Here is a 14978-nt window from a genome sequence, read left to right on the forward strand (position 1 = left end):
TTCATACTCAAATTAACAAAACCATATGTAAGTATGAACTTTGGCTATGCATTTTATCTATCTATTTTATAATCATGAGTGTTGACTACAAGACTTCCTGCTCATTCTTCACAACAATTCCTGCGATCAGTATTTCATGTCAGGCAGTAGCCCTGAAATAAAATGGTTTCTCACTTACACTACTACCTGTCAGATTTCTTTCTGGGTTTATTTTCTGTTCAGCAAACAAGTAAATTTTTCAGTATTATTAAGGAACAAAAAAAATTACTGATAAATTTTAAAACTGTTTTCAACACTAGAGATAATGCTGGGAAAAGTACATTGCATGTAATGAATAATATTCTGAACTTTATTAAAGGTGTTTTAAATCTTATCAAGTGTAACTATGATGATTTGTGATCCTTGTCAGCCGAGTTGCACTAGTCACTTACAGCAAACCTATGGGATGGTTACTGTTATAAATATTAATATTCTAATCACATTGCATGAAAGTGATCATGAAATCACATTTTTCATATCGAGTTGTTAGCAAACTATTAGTGACAGAGAGTAAATTGCAATTTATGAAAAGAAAGACTTACAATGTCTGTATTATAGTTACAGCAACTCCATTTGACAATTTGTCAGTGAAACTCATTGCCCCATACACAAATGCACCACTTTCAGTATTATGCCCAATAAAGTCAGCTGTGATACCAAGACTTGTCACCAACATTATGGAACCTCCAGCACCTGCAGTCAAAAAGAAAAAAGAATGTGGCTAATCAACAATATTTTATGAGACAAACTGACACAAATGATCAGATGTTAACTGTAAAATGTGCAGTCCACATAAACAGCATACGCTAACTACACAAACATCAATGAATGATTTTCTATGACAACGACATGCAGACTACCAAAATTCATTACATCTTTTACATCTGTATAGGTACAAAATACTACAGGTATTCTAAAAGTGTAATATTTAAACAACAGCTGCTAACTGTATGTTGTTAACTATGATCAGTTGTGATCAGGAATTATTAACCATAACTCTCAGTACTGCCACAGAAAACTTGGAATACTGCTCCCTATCTGCTTAAGAAACAGTGGGAAACTAGTGCAGAGTTCAAGGACGGATAACAGCTCAAACTATGTGACAGACAAAGTAATACTGAAGATAACAGCAGCAGGCACAGTGCAACACTGAGGCATCAATATAGTAGGGAAAGCCTGACTCACCAACAGCACCTTCAGGTAAGTAGCTGTTTCAGTCTCCTGGCTTCAGTCCATCAGCATGTCTCATAACTCATTCTGTTGTCAAAATACTGTGCATGTCCAATACAATAACAAGAACAATTTTCTGTCAATAAACAAACTTATTATCAAGCACAACACATAGTGCAACAAGCTACAAGTATTGGCACTTGCTGGCACAAAATGATGCCAGCCGCTTGGGTGCTGTGCCTGTCCTCAGCTCCTTTTGGCACATGCGGGGTACAGGCTAAACTGTCTATTTATAGCATCACACCTGGGTCGATTGCAGTCCTGTGCTTAGAAGCAGATCAGGAAGTCTAAACCAGAGGCACAGATGACTCCGCAATGGTATTGGATGCGAATTTCTCGAACTCCGCTATCAGGTGGAGAACTTTAGGATTCCCCTTAATAGGTCACGCATACACTACCTACATAAAGCAGCTACTAGGTTAGCAGAGTACATGTAGTGTGCACTCTTTTATAAGTTTAGAGAAACCCCTCTTAGGACCTTAGTCAAACTGCCTGCCAAAATCGTAGTTACACCGGCCACAATGTTCTCGGAGAAAGCTTGTCCTCACAAACCGGATGCAGAAAAGGTTGATAAGATATTAGTAAACTGCAGAAACATCAAAGGAAATGTCCCAGAATTCGTATCACTTATTGACGTTTATAATGCTCTGACACTATTAGGATCAGAAAACTGATTGAACCTAAAGTGAATAGCAATGAAGTCCTAAGTTCCGAATGAAATATTTATGGTAAGGATAGGTTAGTCACCAATGGTACTGGGGTATTTGACACTTAAATTCACGCTGATTAAATTCACAATCAGGATCCATAACAGCCTTGCTAGATATCACCGAGTAAAGAACTTGATAACATCTAGCAAGGCTGTTCTGGATCCTGAATGTGAATTAATCATGGTGAAGTTAACCATCAAAGGTCAGTCAAAATGGCAATCTGGTGCTTTTATAGACCACCTAGGTCAGCAGCTGTAGTAGCACAGCATCTCAGAGATAACTTACAGAATATTGTTCATGGTTTTCCTGTTCACGTTGCTGTAATGGGTGTGACTTCAATTTCCCAGGTATAGATTGGGGGAGTCATGCTATCAAAACTGGTGCCAGAGACAGGGAGTTATCTGACAGTATTCCAAATACCTTGTCTAAAAATTACTTTGAGTAGATAGCTAGAGAACCAAATAGAACAAACAGACCTGAACTTATTGAATCAGTTAATGTAGAGGATGATATCAGTGACCTTCAGGCTGTGATACCAACCATGACTGAGTTTCACAAGGAATATTGAGGAAGATAGGAAAATATTTTTGTTTATCAAGAGTGACATGATACAAATTGCAGAGTATCAGCATCAAATATTCAGTGATGAGGACAAAGATGTGAAGCACAAATGGAAAAAATTCAAAAGCATCATTCAATATGCCTTAGATAAGTTAGTTTGAGCAAGGACTTAAGGGATGGGAAAGACCCACCATGGTTTGATAGCCATGTTAGAAAACTGTTACATAAACAAAGAGAGCATCTCATATTCTAGAGAAGTCATAACCTAGATGACAACCATGATGAACAAAGCAAAAATGAGCTTAAGGAGGGCAATGAGAAGCATTCAATGACAAAGTAATACACTCCTGGAAATTGAAATAAGAACACCGTGAATTCCTTGTCCCAGGAAGGGGAAACTTTATTGACACATTCCTGGGGTCAGATACATCACATGATCACACTGACAGAACCACAGGCACATAGACACAGGCAACAGAGCATGCACAATGTCGGCACTAGTACAGTGTATATCCACCTTTCGCAGCAATGCAGGCTGCTATTCTCCCATGGAGACGATCGTAGAGATGCTGGATGTAGTCCTGTGGAACGGCTTGCCATGCCATTTCCACCTGGCGCCTCAGTTGGACCAGCGTTCGTGCTCGACGTGCAGACTGCAAGAGACGACGCTTTATCCAGTCCCAATCATGCTCAATGGGGGACAGATCCGGAGATCTTGCTGGCCAGGGTAGTTGACTTACAACTTCTAGAGCACGTTGGGTGGCACGGGATACATGCGGACGTGCATTGTCCTGTTGGAGCAGCAAGTTCCCTTGCCGGTCTAGGAATGGTAGAACGATGGGTTCGATGACGGTTTGGATGTACCGTGCACTATTCAGTGTCCCCTCGACGATCACCAGTGGTGTACGGCCAGTGTAGGAGATCGCTCCCCACACCATGATGCCGGGTGTTGGCCCTGTGTGCCTCGGTCGTATGCAGTCCTGATTGTGGCGCTCACCTGCACGGCGCCAAACACGCATACGACCATCATTGGCACCAAGGCAGAAGCGACTCTCATCGCTGAAGACGACATGTCTCCATTCGTCCCTCCATTCACGCCTGTCGCGACACCACTGGAGGCGGGTTGCACGATGTTGGGGCGTGAGCGGAAGACGGCCTAATGGTGTGCGGGACCGTAGCCCAGCTTCATGGAGACGGTTGCGAATGGTCCTCGCCGATACCCCAGGAGCAACAGTGTCCCTAATTTGCTGGGAAGTGGCGGTGCGGTCCCCTACGGCACTGCGTAGGATCCTACGGTCTTGGCGTGCATCCGTGCGTCGCTGCGGTCCGGTCCCAGGTCGACGGGCACGTGCACCTTCCGCCGACCACTGGCGACAACATCGATGTACTGTGGAGACCTCACGCCCCACGTGTTGAGCAATTCGGCGGTACGTCCACCCGGCCTCCCGCATGCCCACTATACGCCTTCGCTCGAAGTCCGTCAACTGCACATACGGTTCACGTCCACGCTGTCGCGGCATGCTACCAGTGTTAAAGACTGCGATGGAGCTCCGTATGCCACGGCAAACTGGCTGACACTGACTGCGGCGGTGCACAAATGCTGCGCAGCTAGCGCCATTCGACGGCCAACACCGCGGTTCCTGGTGTGTCCGCTGTGCCGTGCGTGTGATCATTGCTTGTACAGCCCTCTCACAGTGTCCGGAGCAAGTATGGTGGGTCTGACACACTGGTGTCAATGTGTTCTTTTTTCCATTTCCAGGAGTGTATTTTGTCAACTGATCTCAGTAAAAACCCTAAGAGGTTTTGGTCTTATGTAAAATCAGTAAGCAGTTCAAAATCATATGTTCATTCACTCAGAGACCATACAGCCACCAAAATGGAAGATAACTGAGAGAAGGCCAAAATATCAAATTTGGTCTAACAAAATTTTTTCACCTTTCAATCACCAAACAATAGTCAAAACTGAGATAACCAATCGCTGAATAGAAAAGCCAACTACAATTGCTTAGTAGAGTAAATGCATCAGGACCAGGTGAAATACCTATAAGATTCTACAAAGATTATGCAAAAAGAGGTTGCTCCCCTTCTATCACTAGTTTATTGTAGATCACTGGGGCAACAAAGGGTACTTCATGACTGGAAAAAAACTGCGGGTCATTCCCATTTTCAAGAAGGGCCACAGGCAAGATGCACACAAATATAGACCTATATCAATTACAGCAATCTGTGTAGAATTATTGGACATGTTTTATGTTCACATATGCAAACAGAGATCTTGCTAAACTCGGCTTACTCTGTGCTCTGTTCCTCCATGAGATCCATAGAACTGTAAACAATACCACTCAGGATGATGCTGTGTTCTTTGACTTCAGGGTGGCATCTGACACTGTCCCGCATTTCTTTTTAGTGAAACTTATTAAGTATCAGACCAGATTTACGAGTGGATTCAAAACTTCCTTCCAGGTAGAATTCAACACATCACTCTTAATGGAACAAAATCAATAGATGTGAAGATAATTTAGACAGTACCCCACAGAAGTATCATAGGACTGTTGTTGTTTACAATGTATACAAATGATCTAGTAGAGAGCTTCGGATACTCTTAAGGACTGCTTGTAGACAATGTAGTTGTCTGTAACACAGTAGCAATGCCAGAAGACTACACTGATTTGCAAAATGACCTGCAGTGGACAGATGAATCATACAGATTCTGATAATTGATCCTGAATGTAAATAAATGTAACATATTGTTCAGACATAGGAGAAGAAAGCCACTACTGTACAACTACACTATTGATGAGAAACTGCTGGAAACAGTATGTATGATAAAAATCTAGGAGTAACTATCCAGAGCAACCTTAACAGGAATGACCACATAAAACACATAGCAGGAAAACTGGATGCCATACAAATTCATACGAAGAATCTTACAGAAATGTAACTCATCCACAAAGAGTGCGGATTATAAGGCAGTTGTTCAACTGATTCTCAAGTACCGTTTATCAATATGGGATCCTTACCAGGCAGGACTGGGAGGGAGGGAGGGAGGGAGGGAGGGAGGGAGGGAGGGGGGGCGAGCAGGAGAGAGAGAATCCAATGAAGAGCGACGCATTTTGTCACGAGATCGTTCAGCTGGTGCAAGAGCATTATCACAATCCTCAATGAACTCCACAGGCAGTAGATACATTAATCAAAATTTAGAAGTCTCATGCAGGAACACTATAAAGTGAGAGACTTTTCAGATATTTAGTCACATCGAAAATTATTTTTCCAGAGTGTTATTTTATGACATACTAAAAGATCACTTTGTCTGAATTTTAGGCTGTATTTCTGGTTTTTCATACAAAGTGCTGTATCTGAACTACTTGAGCACTGAACACAATCTAATGTAATCAGGCCTCTTTCATTTTTCAATATTCCGCTTCTTGCTTCTACATACAGAAGACTGCTATCTGCATGACAGCACGTAATGGGACATTGTTTAGTACAAACTTACAGCTGGAGACACTTCCTAAACACATATGAAGTTTGGTTGCGAAAGATGACTCTACAAGGAACTGGTTTTGGGGTGATGAAGGAAAAGAGGAAAGCCCTTAATTACATTAAGGGAATCAGTCCAGCTAAATTCCACTACCCATTCCAGACATTCCTGCCATGCAGCTGTTGGTTACCACCTTGTTGGTTCACATTATGGGAGACAAATATACTAACCAGCCCACTATGCACATAAAGACGCAACTCTAAGTGTAGTTCTCTTTCATTTAACTGGTTTAATGATACTAGCCTTTCAAGACATTTCTCATTAATGTTTGTACTGCTGATCAATGATCAGTGTGACTCACGATGAATAGGGTAAAATTGAAAAGGAGGAAGTTAATAGATATGTTTATGTAGTTACATATTAATTATGTGATATTCAATTGTATTTATGCATGTTCTAAATGATTTCTTTCATGTAAGCATATTGCGATGATGGGTCACCCATAACGTGCTCAGTGCCATACCTACTATACTCTGAGTCGCCTGCCAAATCCTTTTATGCACACATGTAAACCATCTAAAAAGTACAGACAGGAAAGTTTCACATAACCAATAACATGGAAAAGACACAAAATCGATTATCTTTAGTGACTGTGTGAAATTGGAGGTTCTTATGAAATGTGGAAAACTACTATTTTTACCATTCCCATGTAAAAATATAGTACATCTGAAGGCAGCAATTTACTAACATTTATAACCGAGTGTTATTGAATGTTGAAATTGGACTTTTCCTTTTTCCTCCCACAAAGGTTAATGTACAACCATAAAATGACTGTTCACTTCCCTCATAAAGAACTGTGGCTCTGTATTTAAAGCCAAACAAGAAATACATTACTCATAGAGGTCTGCATGGGTGTGGAGCTGTGGAAGTCTGCAGTAATATTTACTTTGCTGATAAACACTTGTGCGAACGAAGATATCCATGGGTATTTCTGCAGACACCCCAGTAAAATTACTTTGTGACACAGTTTACATTATCAATATTATGAGTTTTCTGTTTTTGTATCACAATTCATAACAATCATTATTATTATTATTATTATTATTATTATTATTATTATTATTGACTTTTTTTTTCTCAGACTTAAGTCTGGTTAAAAATGGAACGTGACGCAGACCTCAGTCAAGCGTGACCTCCTTGTAACTGTATGGTATATGTTATATTGCATTTAGGAACTTTCGGGTAATTGAACATGTATCAATAATTACAGATTTTTGTAGTTGTATATATATGTTTGGATGTAGCTGTATTGCATTGATGTACTGGTGAATATTGTGAGGTATGACTCCTGTAGTTGATAGTATAATTGGGATAATGTCGACTTTATCCTGATGCCACATGTCCTTGACTTCCTCAGCCAGTTGGATGTATTTTTCAATTTTTTCTCCTGTTTTCTTCTGTATATTTGTTGTGTTGGGTATGGATATTTCAATTAGTTGTGTTAATTTCTTCTTTTTATTGGTGAGTATGATGTCAGGTTTGTTATGTGTTGTTGTTTTATCTGTTATAATGGTTCTGTTACAGTATAATTTGTATTCATCATTCTCCAGTACATTTTGTGGTGCATACTTGTATGTGGGAACGTGTTGTTTTATTAGTTTATGTTTTATGGCAAGTTGTTGATGTATTATTTTTGCTACATTGTCATGTCTTCTGGGGTATTCTGTATTTGCTAGTATTGTACATCCGCTTGTTATGTGATCTACTGTTTCTATTTGTTGTTTGCAAAGTCTGCATTTATCTGTTGTGGTATTGGGATCTTTAATAATATGCTTGCTGTAATATCTGGTGTTTATTGTTTGATCCTGTATTGCGATCATGAATCCTTCCGTCTCACTGTATATATTGCCGTTTCTTAGCCATGTGTTGGATGCGTCTTGATCTATGTGTGGCTGTGTTAGATGATACGGGTGCTTGCCGTGTAGTGTTTTCTTTTTCCAATTTACTTTCTTTGTATCTGTTGATGTTATGTGATCTAAAGGGTTGTAGAAGTGGTTATGAAATTGCAATGGTGTAGCTGATGTATTTATATGAGTGATTGCTTTGTGTATTTTGCTAGTTTCTGCTCGTTCTAGAAAGAATTTTCTTAAATTGTCTACCTGTCCATAATGTAGGTTTTTTATATCTATAAATCCCCTTCCACCTTCCTTTCTGCGTAATGTGAGTCTTTCTGTTGCTGAATGTATGTGATGTATTCTATATTTGTGGCATTGTGATCGTGTAAGTGTATTGAGTGCTTCTAGGTCTGTGTCACTCCATTTCACTACTCCAAATGAGTAGGTCAATACTGGTATAGCTTAAGTATTTATAGCTTTTGTCTTGTTTCTTGCTGTCAATTCTGTTTTCAGTATTTTTGTTAGTCTTTGTTTATATTTTTCTTTTAGTTCTTCTTTAATATTTGTATTATCTATTCCTATTTTTTGTCTGTGTCCTAGGTATTTATAGGCATCTGTTTTTTCCATCGCTTCTATGCAGTCACTGTGGTTATCCAATATGTAATCTTCTTGTTTAGTGTGTTTGCCCTTGACTATGCTATTTTTCTTACATTTGTCTGTTCCATAAGACATATTTATATCATTGCTGAATACTTCTGTTATCTTTAGTAATTGGTTGAGTTGTTGATTTGTTGCTGCCAGTAGTTTTAGATCATCCATGTATAGCAAATGTGTGATTTTGTGTGGGTATGTTCCAGTAATATTGTATCCATAATTTGTATTATTTAGCATGTTGGATAGTGGGTTCAGAGCAAGACAGAACCAGAAAGGACTTAATGAGTCTCCTTGGTATATTCCACGCTTAATCTGTATTGGCTGTGATGTGATGTTATCTGAATTTGTTTGGATATTAAGTGTGGTTTTCCAATTTTTCATTACTGTGTTTAGAAACTGTATCAATTTAGGATCTACTTTGTATATTTCCAAAATCTGTAGTAACCATGAGTGGGGTACACTATCAAAGGCTTTTTGGTAATCAATGTATGCGTAGTGTAGGGACCTTTGTTTAGTTTTAGCTTGATATGTCACCTCTGTATCTATTATCAGTTGCTCTTTACATCCTCGTGCTCCTTTGCAGCAGCCTTTTTGTTCTTCATTTATAATTTTGTTCTGTGTTGTATGTGTCATTAATTTCTGTGTGATGACTGAAGTTAATATTTTGTATATTGTTGGTAGGCATGTTATGGGGCGATATTTAGCTGGGTTTGCTGTGTCTGCTTGATCTTTAGGTTTCAGATAGGTTATTCCATGTGCAAGTGTATCAGGGAATGTGTATGGGTCTGCAATGTAACTGTTAAATAATTTAGTTAGATGTGAATGTGTTGAGGTGAACTTCTTTAGCCAGTAATTTGCTATTTTATCATTTCCAGGGGCTTTCCAATTGTGTGTAGAATTAATTGCTCGGGTGACTTCATGTTGCAAAATTATCACTTCAGGCATTTGTGGTATCATCTTGTATGTGTCTGTTTCTGCTTGTATCCACCGTGCATGCCTGTTATGTTGTACCGGGTTTGACCATATGCTGCTCCAGAAGTGTTCCATGTCTGTTATGTTTGGTGGATTGTCTATTTTAATGTGTGTGTTATCCATTGTTTGGTAAAATCTCTTTTGGTTTGTGTTGAATGTTTGGTTTTGTTTCCTTCTATTTTCACTTTTTTTGTATCTTCTAAGTCGTTTGGCCAATGCTTGCAATTTCTGCTTTTTTTCATCTAATTGCTCTATTGCTTCTTGTTGTGAGATTTTACCTAACCTTTTTCGTTTTTTGTCTGATATTTCATTTCTTATAAATTGTGTTAACTGTCCGATGTCTTTTCTCAGTTTTTCTATTCTGATCTGTAACCTGTGTTGCCATGCTGGTTTTGTGGGTTTCTTCTGTGTGTTGGTTTGTTCTGATCTCTGCCTAGTGTGTATATTTAGTGTAGTGAGTGCTCCTATATAAACCAGTAGTTGTAACTCTTCCATAGTTGTGTTTTCATTTATTTTGTTGTGTATGATTGTGTTGATAGTTTTTATTGTTGTTTTGACTTGTGGGTTATTTGGCGGTCTATGCAAGACTGGTCTAATGTCTGTATTTGTGTCTTTGTATTCTATATATGTCAGCTGAAATTTCTCTTCTATATCTAACACGTGTCTCTCTTCGTGTTCTATTTGTGCTTGTTCTGGTGGCTGTCTTAAGATTTCGTTTTCCTCTGATTGTTTAATTGATGCGTGTTGGTCTTTGTTTGTTTGCTCTGGGATGTTTGAGTCCATTACTGTGTTTTCTTCCTCTTCTGATTGCACATTATTTTGTTCCAGTATTTGTTGTACTTGTTGTTTGATGTTTTCTAATTCTGACTGGGGTATCCTGTTATTTTTGATTATTACACGGATCTGATCAGCTAGTCGTTGTTCTGTTAAAAATTTTAATTCCAGGTATCTGGTAATAAATGTTGTGTATACTTGTGATCTGTATCCAGTTGTGTTGGTTCCTAGGTTTGTTGCTTGGTAATAACAGAACATGAGGTGTCGATTAACTTCATCTGACCATCTCATCCTCTGTCTTTGTTTTCCTTCTAGGGTGGTTGCAGGAAGCATATCCTGCAAAACACCTCTATTCGGATTTAAATCCTTTTCCAGTTGGCTAGCAGTGTCGTTACCATTGTGGGCGGGCATAGGGTTCAAGCGTCGTCCCCGACCATGACGGCACTTGTCCGAGGCTTCTTTAGTTCTGTCCTGAACCAAGTAATCACACTAAAAGGGGGGTTAGCCCTATTAGTGGTTTGTTCTTTTCGTCGCCTTTTACGACTGGCAGAACATACCGGAGGCCTATTCTTCTCCCGGGCCTCCATGGGGATGATTATTATTATTATTATTATTATTATTATTATTATTATTATTATTATTATTTCTCTTTCCTGTCTCAGACGTTATGTCTGGTTAAAAATGGAAAGTGACGCGGATCTTGATCAAGCGTGACTTCCTTTTAACTGTACGATATGTGTTACATTGCCTTTAGGAACTTTCAGGTGATTGAACATGTATCAATAATTACAGATTTCTGTAGTTGTATGTATATGTTTGGGTGTAGCTGTATTGCGTTGATGTATTGGTGGATATTGTGTGGTATGATTCCTGTAATTGATAGTATAATTGGTATGATGTCAACTTTATCCTGATGCTACATGTCTTTGACTTCCTCAGCCAGTTGGATGTATTTTTCAATTTTTTCTCCTGTTTTCTTCTGTACATTTGTTGTATTGGGTATGGATATTTCAATTAGTTGTGTTAATTTCTTCTTTTTATTGGTGAGTATGATGTCAGGTTTGTTATGTGGCGGTGTTTTATCTGTTATACTGGTGCATACTTGTATGTGGGAACGTGTTGTTTTATTAGTTTATGTTGTATGGCAAGTTGTTGTTGTATTATTTTTGCTACATTGTCATGTCTTCTGGGGTATTCTGTATTTTCTAGTATTGTACATCCGCTTGTGATGTGATCTACTGTTTCTATTTGTTGTTTGCAAAGTCTGCATTTATCTGTTGTGGAATTGGGATCTTTAATAATATGCTTGCTGTAATATCTGGTGTTTATTGTTTGATCCTGTATTGCAATCATGAATCCTTCCATCTCACTGTATATATTGCCTTTTCTTAGCCATGTGTTGGATGCGTCTTGATCGATGTGTGGCTGTGTTAGATGATATCGGTGCTGGCCATGTAGTGTTTCCTTTTTCCAATTTACTTTCTTCATATCTGTTGATGTTATGTGATCTAAAGGGTTGTAGAAGTGGTTATGAAATTGCAATGGTGTAGTCGATGTATTTATATGAGTGAGTGCTTTGTGTATTTTGCTAGTTTCTGCTTGTTCTATAAAGAATTTTCTTAAATTGCCTACCTGTCCACAATGTAGGTTTATTATTATTATTATTATTATTATTATTATTGTTATTATTGTTTTACACCAACCATCTGAATGCATAGTAAACTGAAGATAGACACGTTGTTAAAACCTCCAAGAATTAAAGGCAGCAACAAATCTATCTTCCATGTTTTCTGCACAATTACACACACATCCTACTTTCATCATACTACCTGCTGCCTTAAATTCGAGTCATGCCTGTTTCATCGGCATAAACAGAGATCACTTATGTAATTACCAAAAGCTGTCATAAAGCGACAACACGGCACTCTGATTTTTGTAATTTTTAAGGTTTCGTGTCATTCATCAACACTAAACTGCAGAATTCTAGGATCGAAAAATGGCTTAGTGGTGTTGGAAGAGTAGTTAAATAACCAAGTGTAATGTAGTAGGGTTATAAATAGTATTCTGAAGGAATAAGATCTAGGCATATGAAAATAAAATTAAAAATGAAAATCGGAAACTATGTTTACTACAGTGGAACAAAGCAGAAAGAAAAATTCAACAGCAGACAATGCTAACAAGAACATGAAAATCAGTTTTACAGATACTTGAGGAATACAGGAAAGAACAGTAAGAGTTCTTTTTAAAAAACACATAGATATTCCATTTAAATTATTTAAGTCGATACAACAATATGTTCATATTCTGATGAGGATGTAGACACCTCAATAAACTGACAAATGACAGCAAATCTCAATACAATGCAATAATAGAGAATTTTAATGTGGAATTAGAACTAATATTACAGAATGGATTATTTAATTGGGACCTTTGGATACAAAAAATGACAAGCCTGTATTATTAGATTTTGTCCAGACAAAGAATATGTACCAAATACACATTTATAGACGGAGAAAAAAGAAACCCTTTGCATGATCCACTTGAACTAAAATTGACCCCAGCTATGGTGACACGAACAATACAGAAACATCGCAGGATGTGATGGTCCTATACCACTTAAGAATTTCAAGTTGAGGAGCAAAACTGCATATAAAGCTAGAGAGAAATAGACTTATTGGACAAGAAGTCAGAAAAATCTGCGTATTAAAAAACTAACGTTATACAAAAACATATGTAACACAAAATAATGTAATAACTGTGGAAGACATTGTAGGTATGAGCAAAGCAGAAGACAACTATTAAACAAAAGGGAAAAATATCTAGCAAATGATAATAGAAACACAGTACAATTTACTAAATGCAACAAAACTATGAATACGGCCAAGCAAAGAATAAACTTATGTTGAATGACCTTCTGGCCAGAGAAAGGCAACTCAATGCGTCGTCTTTACAGTGAGTAGCTATCTGTTCTTTCTGACATTGTAGAAACTTATGCTGGGTGGATGTCACATTTTGCCAGCTAATATGGCAGATGCCAAAGTATGTCACAACAGAGAGAAAACTGTACACAATTTTCTAGACTTATTTAAACCTTTATATAATAAAACTGATATCAGAAACATAGAGAACTAAAATGAAAATTACGAGATTCTGGAAGTAATGTCAGATGACATTTATGAAAACACCCATTCAAGCTATAAAGAAAGGAAAGGCATAGAAATTGTTCAAGCTGGCAACTAAACAACACAAAAGGGACTTTCAAAATTGCTTACGGAAGGCATGCAAAGAAATACAATTCCCGGTGTTGAAATTATTTTGCTTCATTTGAAAGGAAATACATGAGGCATACACTATAGCACTTCAGCCTGCTCTCCATAACATGAAAGATATTCATTTGAATATGGACTACCCTGAGGTTTGTAAACAAGTACAGAATGAACGAGTATGAATTACTGATTTAGCTAAGAGCGACACATTCTGAGAAGACTTCAATCTGTTTCATAAAAATCTATACCTACAGCCACTGCAGAACAGTGTACCAATTCATCCTATGCCATTATACTGAAGAACATGCACAGCAATGCTACAGCTTCCCTTAGCTCTGCTGAACGAGCTATCTAAGCACAACTCACAACCTGCCATCATTACGTCATTCTGGAAACAATTCCCTAGAATTGTTTCTCATTCTTAATTCTGCTATTCTTCTTTCTTCCCTTAATCTATCTCTATTTCTCACTCTGTCCTTATATCTGTACTGGTACTGTGCTGACCAACATACCATCTCTGACACCTCTCCCTTCATCTTGGTTGACTTTCATCCTCTCTCTCTCTCTCTCTCTCTCTCTCTCTCTCTCTCTCTCTCTGATGCAAGTGCACACGCATGCCCCTACACACTTGGGTCATAGTGCCCTGCCCTTCATTTTTAATCTACCCAAACCATTCCATTTCTCAACTCTGATGGAGTAATTTACCAGAGCAAATTTTCACCTTGCAGCTGAGTATGCCCCAATTTGAAATTTACCTGGCTGATTCGAACTGTGTGCCGGACAGTGCCTTGAATCTGAGACCTTTGCCTTTCCTGGGCAAGAGCTCTACTGACAGCTTCACAAGTATGATTCACTACCTACCCTCACAGCTATGCTTCACCTGTATCAACTCCTACCTTCCAAATACCATTGAAGTTCTCCTGCATGTCTTGCAGGACTAGCAGTCCTGGAGGAAAGAATATTGTGGAGACATGGAAGAGATGTGGTACTGGAGGAAATAAAGCTTTTAGGGCAAATTGAGAGTTGTGCCAGAATATTTCAGTCAGTGGAGCAAAGTAGGCAAAGTTCCCAGTTTCAAGTCCCAGTTCAAAAGAACTAAGAAGTGTGTCCCTTGTGAGGAGACAGTTTTTATTTTTTTTTTCTTAGTAAAATTTGGGATTTTTCCTTGAAAGACAGAAGTGCAAAGTTTACCATACACTTTTATAAAAGAGTAATCATGTCATCTACCAACAATAGATAAAAAGGGTATTTTTCAGATACTGCACAGGTCCACATTCCTGCATAGGATATGCTGTATTCGTACGGATACTTGTCTGTGTTTGGATTGCATGTGCCAGTGAAGTTCACCAGCAGATTACTTTTCAATATAACAAGTATGTATGTCATAAAGCTCCCA

At 38.3% G+C, this 14978-nt stretch overlaps 1 protein-coding gene across 4 annotated transcripts in view; it reads right to left on the reverse strand.

Moving 5' to 3' along the window:
* The window catches only part of LOC126187655 (major facilitator superfamily domain-containing protein 12-like), a 92540-nt gene that overhangs the window by 33080 nt on the left and 44482 nt on the right, over positions 1–14978 (reverse strand). For all 4 annotated transcript variants that reach the window (XM_049928867.1, XM_049928868.1, XM_049928871.1 and 1 more), the window contains exon 9: positions 582–732. In XM_049928867.1, coding sequence (XP_049784824.1) covers positions 582–732 — 151 coding nt within the window. The remainder of the gene's footprint in view (positions 1–581; positions 733–14978) is intronic.

Source organism: Schistocerca cancellata, chromosome 5, assembly GCF_023864275.1.
Source record: "Schistocerca cancellata isolate TAMUIC-IGC-003103 chromosome 5, iqSchCanc2.1, whole genome shotgun sequence".
NCBI lineage: Eukaryota > Metazoa > Arthropoda > Insecta > Orthoptera > Acrididae > Schistocerca > Schistocerca cancellata.